Consider the following 19,469-nt stretch of genomic DNA (forward strand, 5'->3'; position numbering starts at 1 on the left):
GGATAACAGAAAATTGGGCTTGGTATTTTGAGGAGTCATGTGGGTGGGTAATCACTGCTAAACAAGAATGGGAGGATTAACCACCTTTCTTTCTATCTATGTGTAGCAAGGATGTAGCATGGACATCGCATTCGTTTTCTGGCATCACCACCCCATGCAGTTTATCTCACTCCTGGGCAGTGAGGAAGGAAAGAGTCTCCTGTGCCCTCCAGATGGTGCAACCCTAAACCAAATCCTGCAAATATTCAGCACATTAAAATGTCAATAGACATGTGCCTGCAAGAGTATTTTTCACAGCATTAATAAAATTAGATAATGAAATACTGTAAGGACACACAGGGTTTTAAACATTATAAGCAGCCACGAGTGGGCCCGATATGGGTCTTCATATGGGAAGCAACAGGAAACACCAGTGGGTGTATAAGATAAGTACTCAGTACTGGGCCCTCATGGCCCCAGTCAGACAAGGTCACTGGTGAGGAAGGGGAGCCAACCCCATCCCTCCTGGATTACAGGTGTCCCTACCCAATGTCCCTACAAGTGCTGGCCTGGAGGGTATGTGGTTTTAAGACCAGTGTTGGCCTGGAGATGATTTCTGACTGTGAGAGACGCTGTGCGGATGGCTCTCTGTTACCAAGCACTATTAATAACAGATTTTGCAGTTCAACTTGTGCCAGATGCATTTACACATTATCTGCTTTTGTTTGTTTTTAAAGTTTACATAGTAATAATCTATGTAGGTGGTGAACTAAACATTGCTGAGAGAGAGAACAGAGGAGAGGAACTGGATGTCATGATGACTAAAACCATAACTGCTTGGCAGAAAGGATGGTCCAGGGTACCTTAATCCATATTAGAATTGCTGCCAAAGTCATCTTTGATGCAACTCTTCAGACTACGTAAGAGGCACCAGTGAAAGACTTGGGCCTACCATCTGCTGCTGTTTTTTCTTGGTGTTTTTTATTTTTTCTTTTCCCTAATGTTCATGTATACTTTAACAGATTGTTAGAAAAAAAAAAAAGGGGGATTATATATTTCCTATCATACAATGCCACATGTATATATGCAGCATATTCTCTGGCATATACACTTTGCAGTCTTTTGAAAATACCTGTCTGTAAAAGATATATGCAAGCAAATAGAATTACAGCTACTGAGAGAAGCTTAATTTTTTCTTGATTTATTTACACAGCTGACATCTCACTCTTGATACTGTGTCATTGTTGGTAATATGATTTACCTAAGACTCAACTGCTACTACCACTAGCCTACCTTGACCCATCAATCACTTTTAACAGCACTTGTGTGCAAGTATTTGATTAACTATCACTTAACTGCGAAGAGCAATATCTCTCCCCAGCTAGGAGCATTAATATGAAATATGGTGCTGGGAACTTAAATGTGAAGATCAGGCTGAAAATGAATACTCATGCATAAAGTATCTTAAGTGTCAAAAGCCATAACGGCTATACAATGTTAATGCGTGGTCAAGCATCTTAAGGGCTTTTATCTTGAACTAGGACACCAGTTTCCTTGGGGAAGCATAACTCTTTTCCAGAGAATATTCAAAGGTCAGGAAAATTAGAAATGTCTTTTCTTTCTTGGTTCAATGAAAGCTAACAAAAACATAACCATCTATCGCTGGCCAGTGTACAGATTGCCCCTAGTGCTGTATGAATAAGCATGAGTTGTTTGCTACTTTACAGCTCAGTTTTTTGTTGGAGGGAGTATATTTTGGTGAGTTTAGACTAAAGTTTGCTAAAACAGGCCTTCTATGGGAGGTGAACAGGCTCACTAACCAATCACTAGTACAAGTGGCAGCAGAAGCATGCCAGATAGCCACTGTGCAACATAGTGGGAGACAGTAGTTCTGGCAGTAGGCAAAGCTACTGACAAGGCTAAAGCTGAAAGGAGGGTGCTAGGAAGAATGGATAATGTGAAACTCAGCTCAAATTCTCTGAGTTTCAATCATCAACATTTTATGTAAAACTTGTGGCAATATCCAGCTATGAAACGAGAAACAGAAAATGCTGGCTTAAGGAAAGGAGGAGGATTTGCTAAAGAATTTGGAAATGAACATGCCCTGCTGCTTTAAATGAGTCTGCATCTTGCAGTCTTGCAACAAAACAGGATCATAAGTAAGTTTCATTGCATTTTCTGAGTAAGTTGTGTTGTTTTTCCTTTGATAATTTGGTAGACTAAGAACTAGGTTATAAAAAAAATTAACACTTGTTTACCACTGAGAGGGAAGTATTATAGTCCGAAGCATCCTAGTTCCTTTCAGATGGATGCCCCATTCCATTTGATAATCTCAGCTCTTGATTAACTTAGAGCATTGGTGTTCTTGTACGAGCTGTTCACAAATGATGAGCAACTGTAGCAGATTTAAAAGGGGAAGCTCAACAGTTAAAAATTTAAGAAAATGCACAAAAGCTCCACTGCCGTGGAGAAATAACTTGCAGGCATCTGATCTGAAAAGGTACATTTGTGACTTGAAATACGCTTTCTCAATTTGAGTGTATGCATAAAGTTGAGATACAGAAAACTTGGTAATTATAATGTGCCCTCTGTTTTCCTTCGGGAAAAAATGGAGAGGATTTTATTATGTACAGTACTGCACAATTAAAAAATAAATCAGTTGGAAGTTTTTATTAAATCCCCGTTAACTGAATAATCAGCTCTCCAGGGACGAGGGGGCTGCTGAAAAAAGAAACAGCACATCACTTAGAATGCATTCCCCCCCCCCCTTTTTTTTTTGCTAGGCTTTGCATTTGACACTGAAGGCATCATTCATAAAGATTTGTCTTGCTAGGGACTCAAGAGGATCAGCACTGAGGGAAGAGTTGAATTAATGGGTGGCTGCATTTGTCCAGGGGTTTGCTGACAGGAGTTATTGCCAGGGCTGACAGTCTGGGAGAACGACTCCCTTGTCCCCTGAAGGGGTGCAGGGCTGTACTCAGTTGCTTCTTTCCCCATGAGGCTGTACTTTTAAATTTTATGTTGTATTTCAGGCATTGTTTGTTGTTCCCCAGGACTGGTAATGGCAAGTTAGGAGGGTATGGCTATTACGGGCTCGTGTGTGGTTCCTACCAAAGAAATGTACCCCAGAACCTAGGGATGCAATGGTCATAAATGTCCCTGGTCCTATAAAATACTTCAGTGCCTGGGTGTGTGTCACTTTTTCCAAAATCATATTAATCCTTAAGTTTTCATAAATGCAAGTGTCAGGCCTTGCTTTTTCACAGTTCACTAAATTCACTTACACAGAGAAGCTAAATTGTACTGATCTCTCTAAATTTAGCCGCAGTTAATTTAACTTCCCGTTACAAGGTAGCTATATACCATCATGTGAGGTAATTATGCTCCTTAGACATTTGTGTTTGGGCAAATCATTTTATGTATTTCCAGTCCTTGCTTAAATCTGTTACTAATTTGAAGTCCTGGTAGCAATACTATTCAGTGTGGTTCATTGGCTTGAATATGCCCATACTCATGTTTTAACAACTATAGTATTTGCACTAACACTGTCATAAAAGTAATTTAAGACCATCCTGTGAAACATGTTGCTTCTACTAATATCATGTTTAAGCTCAATACAATAAAAATTGTCGTTTTATGTTATGGAACATGCTCTGAAGCGCTGTCTCATAACTTACTTAATATATGTTGCATATAAGCACTTGAGCAAGACATGCTTGGAAGATTAATTTTCAGTGTGATAGAATACAAACAATTTACTAGAGGACTGATTAGCATTAGAATGATTACAATTTCATTTGTCCCTCAGTAAGATGCTTCTAATACAAATTTTATTGCAACCTTATTGAATTTCATGACAGGTTGTTGCTCTTAGCAACGGTCTTAATATGTCATAGAATGCCAAAATGAGAAAATTTGTATTGTAATCCATAAAAATATGCTGTTGTTTTCTTTCAGCATATATCGTTATATGGTTACAACTGGATCTTACAGGTACATCATATGAATTAGTTTGATGTGAAGACATTAAAATATTATACTAAGTCTCTGTTAGCCACCAGGAACCAAAATATATTGCAATATCACTACAAGGATTAAAAGACAAAAAGTGATTAAGGGAATGCTGGAATTGCAGCCTCTAGAAATTAAATACCTGGTCTCAAAAGATCACTAGAAATCCTACTTTGAATCTTCTTACCATTATTGGTGCTCAACTTAGGCACTAATTAGATGATTGTGGCATGGTTTCTGACATGGCTCATGGCTCTCCTATTATTTTTGTGATGAATTTATAAAGTATAAGCTCATACTTTCAAGGAACAGACTGGGACACATCTCAGATCACAACCATTTTGTGTGAATTGTTCAGCTTTTGCCAATCTCTGCTTGTCAGAGTTAGCACCTTTATGCCATGTGTTTCATCTGCTTGCTATTCAGTATTTAGCTCATTTAATTAGAAAATCCAGAGGTAATCATCAATACAATACAATAAAGTGGAAATGTCATTTTAGGTTAGGAATCGATCTCTCCTCCCCTAGAAATAAGGCTATGCACAGAACAGGTAAGTGTGCCATTTAATGGAGAAAGCTGGTGGTCTTTTTTCTTGTGTACATCTTACCTTGAAGCTGACCACTAGAAACCTGTTTGTTAGGTAATGCACTTTTTATCATTCTTTTTTACCCCTCATAGATAATTTGTCTTTATCTCTTTTGAACATTCTAAAAACGAGCTAGCCTGGAACCTCCTTTCAAATCTTCAAAGTATAACATAGTCTCTCTGTCTGAAGCAACTGCTCTTTGCACACCTCGCCAGTAGACAAGAAGTAATCCCCCACGTTGTCAAAAAGAGCTAATGGATGTATTGCTCCTACTAGATTTCACCATTTCTCCTTCCTTGGCAGGCCTTCATCCATTTCTCCTTCCTTGGCAGGCCCCAGATGATTGTTCGTGATTACGAATGACTGAAGCCATCTTGTCTGCCAATTTAGGGCAGACAAGTTTTCCCTTAAACAGAGGAGAGATCAGATACACGATTTTCTCTACTACGCATATCTAATCTTTGTTTTAATAAAACTAGTACATTTTACAGGAAAACATTTCACCTAGAATTTTCTTTGTGTGCTGTTTTGCATTACAACATTTATGACCTCATCTACCTATATAACCCTCAACATCTACTCAGAAGGCAGCCAGAGATGCCATCTGCAAAAGGAAAATTGTATAGTTACCAAGGAACATTTTACTGTTCCTGCAAACACAATATTTCTGACAGATGTCATGGATTTTTACTGTTTTAGCTTCTTTTTTTCTTTGAATACATTCAAAATTCAGTAAGCACAAATAATAATAATAAGGGAAAACAAACAAACAAACAAATAAAACCCCTTCCTGACATACTTGCACACAGTTTCAGAATTAGTACCAACTATTAGAGAGGGAGTATGATCGTAAATCTCTTAGGATGGGTTTTCTGGTGACACTGAGGTATCATCTGGAACTAAGCCAGAGACAATTGGAATTAATAAACATACGATTTTTGCATTAATGATATAGCTTAGTGGATTATCTACATTATCTTAAAGTGAGCTTGTAGAAAAGCAGGATGTTAGCTAAGTTGTATGAAGTTTTCAAGTGCAAAGAGATTTTTTTTTTGCCCTGGGTTGTGCAAATGTTTGAGTTGGGTCAAGATTTTGCTACAGTACATACATTCATACTCAAGGAATATAAAAAAAGGCATTCCACAAATGTGAAATGCAGTAGAAAAACGTGGTTCTTTAAATCTTGCATTAACTCACCTGCTGCAGCCTCTTTGTTAGCAAATAGCTTACTGTCAACTGCCAAACTTATATCAAAGAACACTTCTTCTTCATCTCTGTCTGCATCAAACTATTAAGAAGAAAAAAAAAAAGTGGCAGTCAGACACTACTTACTACTTGGCTGATCACCAATGTGTAATCCCAAGACTTTTAATTTGTTAGGAACATTTCTAATTTTCTGGGTGCTGTCCATTGCAAGCTTTAAGTACTTCAACTCAATTTTGGCTGAAAACTGAACTAAATTTGTAAACCATTTTGTCCATTTCTAATACCTTGTCAGGAATGGTATAATTGACTTGGTCTCAGAAAATGAAGTTTCAAAGCAGAAAGCAATACTAGTAAAACCTTTTAAATGCTTTAGATGATTGGAAAAAAATGACATCATAGAGACTGGAGAAGTGATTACTTTCTTTTCAGGCTCTTCAGAGATTAGTGTAATTAAGTATACTTAACTTGCAAGTGAAAAATTTTCAGCAACTTCTAAAAGCAATTTTTGTAATAGGTGTGTGTGTATGACTTCAAGTAGTTACGCAAAATTCTTATTGAAAAGTAAACCATTTTTGAAAGTGTGTCCGTTATTTAGAAAAGAAAGCTTTTCTTGCTCTGGCACTAGCACAAAGTGTACTGACTCAGTTATAAACTAATAAAATTAGGAAAGCAAAGCTTCTTTAAAACGACAAATAATTAATCGAGTTTCTTTCTATTTTGAACTTTTTTTTGATTTATTCTGTTTCTTGATAGTTTGACCTTTCATCTCCCAAGTCTTCTTTCTCTGTCCATTAGGATTTTTTATGGCCAGGTGACATTGGACAGGTTTGGTTTTGTTTCCCCCTTAATAATATTTATCAAGAGTTATTAGTTTAGATCATCACTTGTTGAACTTTTTGGGAAGAAAAAAAAGTACATCTTATTACTCTTGCTCTGAAATTCTTCTAATTTCTTGAATTGAGGCCAGTTACATTACTATGGAAAAAGGGAAGAGTGTAACCCCATTTACTGGAGCAACCAAATAATGGTCCCACTATGCTGGTCATTCACTGCATGCCCCCCTGTATAAGAGTCACTACTTTCAATCATTTTATATTTTCAGTGTAGCATGTCTTAGGATGCAGAAATGAACCCCAGAAAACTACACTACTGATTGTGTGCTCATTCTTTCAAGTCCAAAATTGTTGAGCACCTTTTCAGATATCTCACCAACAGCTGTCTGTCTCATGGTAAAAATTGTAGGCAGGGAAAAACTTTGGAGAGACAAAGTGAAACCCTAGTAGGACCTTGGCTGCTGACATTTATGGAAATGAAGTTGTTTCCTCAATATTTGTCATAGAATACGGCACAATAGTTAATAAGATTAGAGAGGTACTGAATTGCTTATCTAGCACCCAGCATTGCCAAAACAGTATCAGTTTTTTCATTATGTGTCATGATGACTTATGTAGCATTTATACTACGTAAGCTGTTCTGTCACTGCCTAATGAAATTTGCTTTCTTATGGAATTTTCCACAAGCACCTCAAGGTAAACCCAGAGGCAGATCAGCCCAAAAATATTTATTTTGAGCGGCAGATGTCAGAAATAGTTCAAAAATAGGGAAAGAACATTAAAGAGACAAAGGCTGGTTCTACTGTGTGAGTGGGCTGTATAAATGAAAGAAATTGGATGTTTGTGAGAGGCCAGAGTACATAAGAGAAAGGCAGTCATGGAAAGTTTGCTGCCAGCAAGCTAAACTCTCAAAACATGAGTGCTCAAATGTGAATGGTATTAGCCCTGATTGAAATCTTTATTATGGTCTTCATACATAGGTTTGTGCTTAGCTCAGCCCAAGAGATCATTTCTACCACAGATGAGTCTACTATCGTTGCCAATACACATGGAATTTTCAGATTGGTTTTTGAAATTGTTTGTGGCTCTGACTCGGAGGACCACTCAGAAGTTCATGCTGTGGTGCAGCATCGTTGTCTGTCTATCTGGGCAGACCTATTTGTTCTTGAGGAGGAGTTTATTCAATGTTAATTAAAACACAAAGCATTATTTTTTATTTAAAAGGCAGAAATTTGCTTGTTTTTAACTATTAGAAGAGGTAATTAGAATCTGAATTTGTGCCAAAACTGAAGCTTGTGGAAGAACAGGTCTTAAAGTTTTAGGCTACTGCTGGGCATTTTATTACCAGTGGACATTATGCAGAAAGTGCAGCTTTGGAATTTCCTTGTTGTTAAGGAAAGAGTATCGAGTTCTGCAAATTCTTTTGCACTGGTCTTTCTGTGAGGAAGTATGGGGGCATGTTTTTCTTCTATCACTTCTCAGCAAAAAAATGTATGCATTTTATTAAATATGCTAGGGAAGACATCATGTAATATAACATTTGTGGATATGTGTAGCCATAAAAACCAGTAAATTGTAATCAGGTCGTGTCTAATCATTACTGCGTAGGTCACACCACACTTGGAGAGATGACAGGCTTGCTTTCTCATTAGTAGCATTCCTTTGAGTAATCCAGTTTACCATGAAAAAACGCATGATCAATCTCAAAATGTTCTGAAAGTTCCAAGAATTTGAAAGATCAACTTCCCCCATTCAAAGAACACCAGCTGTGCTTCAGCACGCTGAAAAATCTGAGCTCTATAATGAAATCCTATATTGTGACCCAAAGAAAACCAATTATTTGAAGCTTGCACATAGGCTCAGTTTTCCCCTTGCAAAGTGAGAATTGTAATACCCTGAGCCACAGGAAGGCAAGGTAGCTTTCATAGAGAAAATATTTTTGAAAGAAAATAAGTAACTGTGTGAGTTCTGTACTTCACTGAATTGCTAAACATTTTAAAATGAAATCCTTTGATAATTATTGGAGGCTTGAATAAAACATAACAGGTACTCAAACAACCCTATTCACAAAGAACAAACAGCAGTAAAACTCTTATTTTTAACAGAACATGCCTAAATCGATAGGTTGCTTTCCCTTCTGAAAACAGTCCCCTGCCTGCTTCAAAACATACCTCTCTGCAGCTAAATTATCTACTGGTATCTTTATGGATGGCTCAGTTCAATTATAGTCAAGGTCTATGTTGTACAGAAATACAATTTTATTAAACATGCCACTGAAACCATTTGCAATACACAAGACCCGTTAACTGTACTGTTACCTGAACTGATATAACGTTTACCAACGATGCAGGAAGGAGCAAAGTATCTCTTCCCTGGGAGGTCAGTGGGGTTTGAGGTCTGGACTCACTCCCTAGTCTTTCCCTCAATGAGGCACTAATGAGCTTTTGTACCTTGCTATTCTGTTTTGTTGGGACAGGAAAATATGGAGGGCCTCAGCGGTCAGTTGAATCCCATTTCTTTAAGAGACCTGGCTATGACTGAGCCAATGTGATTTTCCCCAACCTTTTGAAAGTGTATTTGGTGGCTATACTTGGTCAGAACCTAGAGGAGTACTTTTCCCCTTTACATATATGCACAAAAGCTGTGGGGCAGCAATCTCCACATCACTCCTGTGGTCTGTGCAGAGTGGTCCTGCTTCCAGGATGCATCTCCCTGTGATTAAGGACAGCACGAGAGGCTTTTTCTACCTTCTGTCTCCATCAGTTCAATGATGCTGATACTACCTCTTCCTCCCACTCCTTTTAAAACAAAGCCAGTGATTCCAACTCAGAAACATCATTATTCATAGGATGTGAGTTTACCACATCCATGCACTGTATCTACACCATGCTGCTCTGCTCTCACCCGGCTCAGGGGAATGCCTCCCAGGAATTAAAGTAGGAAGAGATCTCTGAAGTCTTCAATATTTCCTCTTAGTTGAATTTCAGATAGTTTTGCTTTGCTCTAGCATCAATATTTACTAGAGAAATGACTAGCAGAAGCCACGTACCTCAGTGTGTGTGTGTATATGTTAGAAAATAAATGATGGCAGGCATAATTATGAGTTTTCTGGAAAGTTTGTCCCAGTTTCATGAGAAGATCATTCAGCTGGAGGATTTGGTGCTGACACAGAGCTATATATAAAAAATGATGAAAAATATTTCCTACATACTCTGCACTGTAAATAATTGTTCTAGGGAAAGCAGGTTGTACATGCTGCCCTCAGAGACACAATGATTAGTGTTTCTAAATACGTGCCCAAGAAATCAGAGCCAAGAGAAGGAGCTTCACAGGAAAATGATCTGAGTTGTTGAACGTAGTGAGTCTCACTGGTCAGTGATGATAAATGGGGTTGAGTTAAAGAAAAAAGTGCACAGCTCTTCCATTACAGGCTACTGGAGGCAAGCACCAAGGAAACTGCAGTTAAGTAGAATTTTGTGTGAGGGTGAAGACATTCAGTCTGGCACTGCCCCTGTGGACTGATTCACCCAAAGTGACACTGCTGGTCTTTGCAGGTGGTTTATCCAAAATGACAACCCCAAAATAGTGGAAGATCATAACAGTCTTTCAAATTGTAGTAGACGAAAACTAGAAAGAAATCTGATTGCAGCAGACTCGCAGGGAATTTTTGTTTGTGCACTTTGAAATAAAGGTTGAAATTGGGAAAACATAAAACAAATCAAGGTAGTTAAATAATATTTGCAACAGTAGATGAAAATGTACTCTCTTTTAGAACATGATGGATATCAATGAAAAGAAAACAAGCCATGTTCCAATTAAAATAATAGCATTGGGCTAATTGCTCTATGGCAATATTCCCATCCACCTCAAAATCAAATAGAATTACAGGAATTGGATGATGAATGCTCTATTTGCTCATCTGACAGGCAGGCAAATACTGCAACAATAACTGTAATTCATAAATGCCCGAGTGTTTTCTCAGTCCTTGAAACATGTATTATGTCACTTGAAGAAGTGCCCCCAGATAGTGTACATTTAAAGGTATGGGTGATCTGATTATCAGACCCAGCTGCTGCAAGCAAGATGGCATTCACATGTGCTCTTTTAAGCTCTTGGTCTTGCCTCAGTAGGAAGTTATTCATCACTTCTCTTCAAGAGCAGGAGTGAGCACAGAGTGCTAAGCCTCTGACCAATGCAGCCAATGTTGGTCAGGAGAGAAAACAAAACAACAACAACAAAAACACACAAAAAAAACAGAGAGACATTGAGTTGTTCTTTTAAGTCACATCCTCAGGTACGGACCTTTCTGTAGTGTTTGACTGATCTTTGGCCATGGAAAATAGGCTGTTAGATCCCGTCCTGTTAGTAGGAGGGGGGACTTTTTTTTCTCAGATAAGGCAATTTCTGAAAGGAGATTTATAGCGAACAATTAAGTGAACAGGAGTTGGGTTGTGCTGCTTAGTCAGAGGGTCTAATGAGACGTACGCACAGGAATGCTGAATGGAAGCCAAGTGATGACATAACATCTGGGTGCTTGGCAGATGGTGCTGTGTGCTGTGCTGGTATCCACGGCTGAGAAACTGGAGGGGCTTACAGATGGGCAATGAGAATGATGACTCGACTGTCACATCTAACGGGAAGATTCAGGGCTGAGATAAGAAAAGGATGAAAAATGAGTCTGCTTCCTGTGCCCTCCCATGGGAAAGAACAATTATAAGAACTACTATATCCAGTAGACAAAATTATAAGATACAAGGATGAGAAGCAAGTGAGACAAACTCAGAACTGAAGCAGCAAAATTTATTCTGATAAATAAGTTTCTTTACTGCTTAATGAATCATAATTGTTAATGGATTATCTATGAATTCTCTAAGAAAGATGCTTCCAAAAAATTAATTAAAGGTCAAACAGGAATTAATTCAGGATAGAATACAGTTTATAAATTGCTTTACATAACTATAGCTGTCACTTCTGGCTTTATAATCCTTTAGTCAGTTATATGTGGAAGTGAAAGACAGTCATTGTTTAGGAAGTAGACAAAGCATTCATATATTATCATCTCCTGTGAAGGATTATTTTCTTTTTATATAGAAAAAAAGGACAATAAAACACAAAAAGAGAACAAGGCTTCTTGTATCATGAATATCCCATGCTTTTAAAGAGACACCTAGTTTAGAAGTCAGATAGTACTCCTGTCCTTGAAGTGTTGGTATTTTTTTGGTTGAAAAACTGTTGTTCCTTTAGCTAGTAACATTGAGAGATTCATAAGGCTGAGCCCCAATCTGCTACAACTGTGACAAGAACTCACTATTTTAATTCATGCTGGTTTAGGCAGGGTTTGTTCCTGAAGGACTGAAAACAAATAGGTATTTTATTTCACCCTTACCAGTACTACTAGGTGAAGTGAGACATACATTTTGGTGTATGTGTGCTGCTTTATGATTTAACAACACCCTCACTGATACTCCTTTATTAGTGTTGTTTCATCACTAGTTTGTTTCTCTTAATAATTACAAGTTAATTGACCTGTGCAGCAAGTTACTTCTAGAGAAATGTGGAAAGAGGAAAAAAAATCAGAAATGTGAAAACAGAAAAGAAATATGTGAGAAAAAGACATGATACCAGCCATTTTGAAGGGAGGAAAGGAAAAAGAGTTGAAGCCTTGTATAAGAAAAATAATAAGCAGAGTAGTTGAGGAATGAAGCTGGAATGTGCAGACTGGGAGCTCAGGGAACATTTCCCTATTATAAAGTACGTTTAATGATATTATTTTAAAAAAAGAGAAGGGGACATAATGGGAGAGCTATCTGTCTGTAATTCATTCTCTAATTCTGGTGTCTTCTTTTTTTATATCAAATGCTCTGAAATCTCTTTTTATAGCTATTGTATCATGTACAGAAGAACAATTACAACTGAAACTGCAGTAGAGCTCACCAGTGATTTATTAAAAAAAAAAAAAACAAAGGTCATAAATTGTTGTCAGATGAATTTAAAAGAGAAACTGAATTGGATATATTATTACCATTATTAACATCCTAAGGACTACTCTGGGTTATCTAAAATAAACCACTTAATGCTTTTTTTTCTTTAACTGTAAGTGTTCCACAGAGGATTCGTAAATCATTGCAGAGTCCCCAGACTTCTATCATTAGAGTTCCTTGAGTTCCACTTGTCATCCGAGTGTCTCTTGCTACGAGTGCTTCTTGTAAACAAGCACAAAGGTGAATGTTCAGCAGCCCTGAGTGGAGCTTACGGTTCTGCAGGGGCTGCTGTTACCTTGTGTGCGCCCCAAACTCACTCAGAATAGGTGCAATTTGAAGTAATGTTTGAAGTTGTTAGGTGCATAGACAGAATCTAGTATAGTAAGAGAAAATAAAAAATGAAACCATCAAATTCAAGTAACATCTTCCATTGACATTAGAGAGAACTGAAATGACCCTCAAAATGAGTAAATACACAATTATAACTGAAACTATCTTGCACAGCTAATTGACTGCCTCAATAGGACTAGATTTAGGGATTTTGTTATAGCTGATCTGAAATACAAAAAATGAGGCCAGATTCTAGCCCATCCCCACACTAGTGCAAAAGAGGCTAGCTCGGGACATTTGTAGTTCCACTGCTAATCACCTCCCTTTTCTATTGACTTGACAGTGTATAAACCCTGCAATTACTACAAAAAGCTTTGTGTTTTTTTTTTGTTCTTAAACTGAATTTCCATTATTTCATGCTAAACTCAAGAACATTGTGCCATGGCACACAAAATGTGCGAAGATGTTCTGACAGTTTAATTGCTTTCACAGTAAAATTATGTGAAGCCAGCATCCATATGTGTAATACGGAACAGTATGACACCAAGTAAATGGTATGTCTTATATGAAGAAACAATTAACAGTAAGCTGTAGGAATAGCCTGTCTTTGCAGGTTTATACAGAGTAATAGCTTTTGATAGGCAGAAAAAGGGAGAAGTCCTGTCTTTATGCTGTGATCATACTGAGCTACACCCTGACTTATATCAGTTTTCAGCTGTTAAAAATGAGTGCCTTAGGCAATGCGGTGGCAAGAGTTGATGGGAAAGACACCATGCAATTATGGGCCCTTGTAGAGTGAAAAATGGGCAAGCTGAAGGACAGCTAGATTTGAGCAGGGGGAGGGAGGGAGGAAATCAATAATTTGGTGGCATGGTAGGTAGAAAATTAATGAGCTGGGGGGGGAAGCAGTTACATGTTTGGTAGGGAAGCTGATGGAGGAAGCAGAAAGAGGCACCACAGAGTGGTTTTGGAACGTACATACTTTTAGTAGCACTAAGATACAAGGCCTTTCTGTCTGAGCAGCTATTTAAGAGCACTGGCTGGTTATATTTTTCCCCAGGAAGGATATTAATCTGGATGGTTGGTGACTGTTGTGTGAAAAGCAAACCTATTGCTGCTTTATTTCTGAAATTGTTTTTGTGTCATGTTTTCCATTAGTATTAGAGCAGCTCTGAGCTTCATATAGGCATTGTCTTCTGCTATATTTCTCTCTCTTTAACTTTCTAAAGCTTAAATCAATTTAAGCAGTCAGTAATCAGCAATTCAGAATGTTCCATCCGTCAACATTACTGTGACCCTTACAATAACTATTCTATTTCTCTATTAATTTGTCATCAGGAGTCAGAACTGAATTATGCAGCATATGCATTAGTTTAAATAGTATTTAAGAAGCACAAATTGTGTTTGTTTGTTCCGGATATCTGACTTGTCAGCTTCTAGAATAACTTTTCAGGTTATAAATACAGCCAGCAGCTCTACATATAAACTCTCTGTGCATATTCACCTTGCAAATGATTAAAAGCTTGCATCTTTGAAATGTAGTACATCTGTCCAACAGCTGCTAGAATAAAGTCAACTGTACTAATTATTTTTGCAGATTAATTAAAAACAAAGAGATGCTTTACCTCATGCACACATACAAACTTTTTCTACTTTGAAAGCGCAAACGTTTTTGCTTATTTTAAAAAATATGCATTCCACTGTTGGAGTAATTTTCACTTTTACTTTTAAAGGAGGTTGCCTTTAAAGAGGCAAATGGCATTGCAAAAGCCTGAATAGTGATGTCCAGCATCAAGACAGATCACTGCTGAAGAGCTCAAGTGGAAAACTGAATTATAGTCTGAGTTAGAAGATGCTCCATGATATATTTGTTACTCTCTTCCTGTAAAACTCAGGAAAACATTAAGCCTGAGGGAGAGATCACCTTAGTCTTGCTTCCACTGGCTCTAGAAGAAATTGTTTTATTTTTACCTTACTGCACCTAACCCTAAAAGAAGGAGAAAACCACTATTGATTACAGAGAGTCAGGTATGCTCAGATGCTGTCCAAATCCTCCTGTAGCTTTAACAACCTTCTCTGTCTTAACCAGCAATATCCCTTTTTACCTCTTACAGTACAGGAGTTCACAGTGATGCTGCAAATTCTGAAGCATTCACATAAAATGCAGTATTTTGAAATCCAGACAAAGGCCAGAGCTGTACAAACAAGTTGCATGAAGCCTAGTTAATGACAGCTCTAGTTGGCAGTTTGCTATGTATGTCTCAGTGACATTACAGGAAGACCTCAAATCTCTCGACTCTTCCCCAGATGCCTTTGCTTTTTTTTATTCTATAGCAATATTGCTGGTCCTCCAGTCTTGTCCTTTCATCTTTATCTAGGAAGATTTCTGTTGGGGCTTGGATGTGTCTTTGTTCTTCAGAAGTCTCAGGGAGCTCACACTATTTCATATAAACCAGGAGACTCTATGAAAATAAGAATGAGGACCAGATGCTACAGCATAATTCCTCTATTTCCTCCAGTACCACATGAGGCGAGTACTGCAGTGTTCCCATTCCTGCAGCCCCCAGCTCATTAAAACAGCTCTGAGTACAGATACACTCAGATAAACGCTTTCCTCACTACCTCCCTACTGGGTGCAACAGTACTTCTCAGAGGGCACCAACCCTAAAGCTATGCAACATTAATCAATATGTTTGTGTGAAGCGGTATATTTTCTGAATGAAGTTTAAAAAATGTATCTGTTTTTCCATTTCTGCAGTGCTACTAGAGCTCCAGTTTTCCTTTCCCCTTTGTTTAAAACAAAATGAAATCATTTTCTGGCATTAGCTCCCACAGATGGCAGACAGGCATCCCAAACGAATATATAGTAACACTGGTTTCCTAGAAAAGGTTCATACATACAACAACTGTAACTCATATAATGCAACTAAAACAAATTTTAGAAAAACTCAGAGAAATAAAATATATTTCTGTCCATAAATACTTGTTTCTTCCAGTGATACTTTGTACTTTACTTCAGTGAAAAGCATTGATACTAGTGCCAAATACACCAAATATTTCCCTTTCAAGATAACAGCATTGCTCCTGTTGGCTTTCGTAGCAGAGATTCTGAACTAAAATACTAAAATATTGTAGGCTGGTCTTTTAGCATTGTCAAAACAACTATTACAAAAAATACGAGTTTTGCCTATGTGTCATCATAACTTTCTAAGGAGGAATGCTGCGAACTGAAAGCTAACATGAAAAGTCCTTTATTAATCTCGACTGCAAATTTAATTAATTAACGCATGAGAACTAATGACTTAGATCCAAGGACAAGCATGGGATATACCATACACTTAAATGTTAGTTGCTGTATTTTTATTTATTTTTTAATGCCAACTTTTCATTTAATTCGGGAAATAGTTTGACGTTTGTAGGTGTCAAAGATATTGGAAATGTGGATAGTTTGATCCACAGTATTTGTGGTTATTCCAAGTGGAATTTCAGGTTGTAAGAACTAGAACATTTGAAACTTACTAGCTTTCTCCGTTTTCCTTGGATGAAAAAAAAAAATACTTAGCCAAACATTTCTTGTATATTTAAATAAATTCTGGCCCAGGACAAGCAAGGTTTCCGTGGTGATCTCTATATCAAATTTATAAAAGGCATTGGAATCCTTGATAATAAGCCTTTCCCTGGTCTTCTGGAGCTGGAGAGTGCTAAATTTTGATAAAATTTTATTATTTGTCTGTAGAAGCATGACTTGTACCAAATTTAGGCTAATGTTCAGCAAATGTCAGTGTGAGTTTAGCACGGGCTCATAAAAGCAGCTTCCAATTGTGCTGCCTTGGGAAGGACCTGAATTTGTTTCCTGCAGCAAGCAGTGAGAGCATTGCTATTTTAATTTCTGTACCAGAAAGCTCAGTTTAGTTGTCTAAATTATTGGAGCATGTTGTTTCAGAGCACAAAGGAGACTATTTGATTTATAAATGAAAGCTGGCAAGCTAAGGAGATACTGACAGAAACTATTGCTGTAGTTATCATGGAATGTGACATTCTTGCATCCAGTATGTATTTTTTGGAAATGAATGTAGGACAAAATCCCACATGACTATGTAGGCTGAAAGCATTTTTTAAATGTCATTAACAAAAAAGTGGATGAAGTGGAACTGATTGACATAATTTATTTAACTTCTCTGAAGCTTTTGACAATACATCTACCCAGAGGCTACTGAATGAAACATAATTTTAGGGAAGCACCAAAAAATGTTACGAGTTTAAAAGTGAGAAGGAAGACATGACAACTGTCTGAAGGATGTCTTGTCAAGAAGTTAGTGCGCAGAATGGCCGCTACATTGATCAAAGGAATAGAAAGCACAGATCAGAAAACTAGAGCAGCTCTCTGACTTTGACTGTGGAAATGAAGTCTGAGAAGGAATAGGGATATCGTCAAGAAAAGCGTGTAGTGTTGCTGTAGAGTGTGGCTATGGAGTGTGCCTGAAACCCACTTACTTGCAGGAGAAAGATGAAAAAAAAAAAACACAAAACAACAAAGATGGAAATGAAGCCAGCACAATGGTTCCTTGTAAATATGATTTCTTAATTTTCTTTGGCTGTCATTTGAGCTAAGTGAATTATAGAACACCTGAAACTCTAACACTTGAGATCTAATACCATAGTATTGATAGGTTCTTGAGATATCACTAATTTATTGCAAAAACAAGCCAAATAACCTATATTGAATATTTATACCTTAAAAACTGCTGTAACTGTTTTTGATGAGTTTGCTTTTGTAATGTGGCAGCTCCAAGTTCACGAAAGGTGCATCTCTTCCTTTCAGCCCTCACCATTGTTGTAGTCCTGACTTGAATTCAAATGGCGACTAGAAATGCTAGCTATTTGGAACATTTAACAATTATCCATTGCTTTTGATTTGCCTTTATATAATGATTTTTTTAAATTCACATTTGTCTTTCCTTCCGTGTTAAAAATGTATTATTAATAAAAATATTATTAAAATCATCCATGTTATCAAGAAAGAGCGAATGTCATAGGCTCTGGCATGCTTATGGACCCTGAAAAACAGGATAGATAGATTTGTATTCAGGATAGACTTTGGGAGAAATTCTTGATCTGATTGTATTTTGTATGTTGAAACACCTGATGAAGAGCCGCCATACGATTATGGCTAAGAATTAATGTATGTTTGTGTTAACAATTAAAAATTACTTCAGTATAAGCTCACGGAAACTCTGTAAAAGCAACTCCAAGTATAAACGGGTATTCTTACATGCTTCTTAGACACAGAAGATATATAAGACATGAGATGACAAATTTGTATATGACAAATTATAAATTATCTATAGCTTGTATTGTCAAGATATTTTGAAAAGTACAAATGTGAATTGGTACAAGCAATTTAGAATTTATTACAAAAACATGCCGTGGTGAAGGTAATGTTAAGATGGAATTTACAAGCTTAGTATTAAGCTGTGTGACAGTTTCAATTCATCTCGTACTAGGCTTACAGGCATCTTTCATTTTTTTCTGTTTAAGAAAACATGAAACAAAATGAAACAAAAGACATTTAAGAAAATTAAGATTTCTTTACTTTTGCAGTGAAATTGCTTAAAATGGAAAAAAGAAGTGTGAGAACACGTCCTGTTTGTTTGTTTGCTTACAAAAGGGATTCTTTGGGGGGATTTTAGGTTCTCATTTTTCTTTACATGGTTTAAGCTAAATTGAAATAGAAAACGAAGTATTTTAAATAGTCGTCTCTTTTCTATAACTTTTTTTAAGAAGTTCTAGCTAGGCTAACTTGGATAATCTGACAGTAAAAGTCTTTTTAAATAAGAAATAATTTCAGATGACCTTATCCTGAGCCTTTTTCATTAACTGAGTTTTCTGGCATTCTTTGGCTACCTGTCCCCTTTTGAGTGTTACGTTATAAGGCACTGCACGGTACAGATAGTCAAATTCAGTCAGTGGGTCTCACCAGCAATATCCTACTGCAATAATTAGTAATCATTAATACAATTCCAGTTCCCTCCTTTTGCATATAATAAATATTACTACATCTCATAACTTTTTATATTGAATATTATATCAAACATTGTAAATTACTTTTTCATTCTAATGGCCACAGCCCTCTCCAATGAATATCTAAGCAGCATCAATACTTGACTCACTCTGAAAGTAAACTTGTGATAATTTGTAGAGCAAAGACAAGATTTTCAGAGTCTTCAAGCTAGTTTAGATACTAGTTCTTAAAACTAGTTTTCAAAATGTAAAGTTGAAACAATAGTTCTCTGTACTTGTAACAATATCCAACTTTAGCCTGTTAGAGAGGAAAATTGTCACATCCTGTGATGAAATGTCTTCAGGCTTTGCCAAGGTTTTGTTTCTGGCTGCCTTCCTTTATTACATGTTTCTACACAACTTTTTTTCCTATTATTTTCTCCTTCAGAAAATTCAGATAGAACAGAAAACCTAAAACTGACAGCAGGATGGGCATATTATCCTCTGAGTGAGAATGGCAACCCCATCCAAAGGATGCTTCCA

The 19,469-nt window shown here is 37.1% G+C and overlaps 1 protein-coding gene across 2 annotated transcripts in view; it reads right to left on the reverse strand.

The window, feature by feature from the left end:
• Positions 1-19,469, reverse strand: part of AK5 (adenylate kinase 5) — a 94,931-nt gene that overhangs the window by 40,899 nt on the left and 34,563 nt on the right. For both annotated transcript variants that reach the window (XM_040566097.1, XM_040566098.1), the window contains exon 7: positions 5,774-5,864. In XM_040566097.1, coding sequence (XP_040422031.1) covers positions 5,774-5,864 — 91 coding nt within the window. The remainder of the gene's footprint in view (positions 1-5,773; positions 5,865-19,469) is intronic.

Source organism: Cygnus olor, chromosome 8 (assembly GCF_009769625.2).
Source record: "Cygnus olor isolate bCygOlo1 chromosome 8, bCygOlo1.pri.v2, whole genome shotgun sequence".
NCBI lineage: Eukaryota > Metazoa > Chordata > Aves > Anseriformes > Anatidae > Cygnus > Cygnus olor.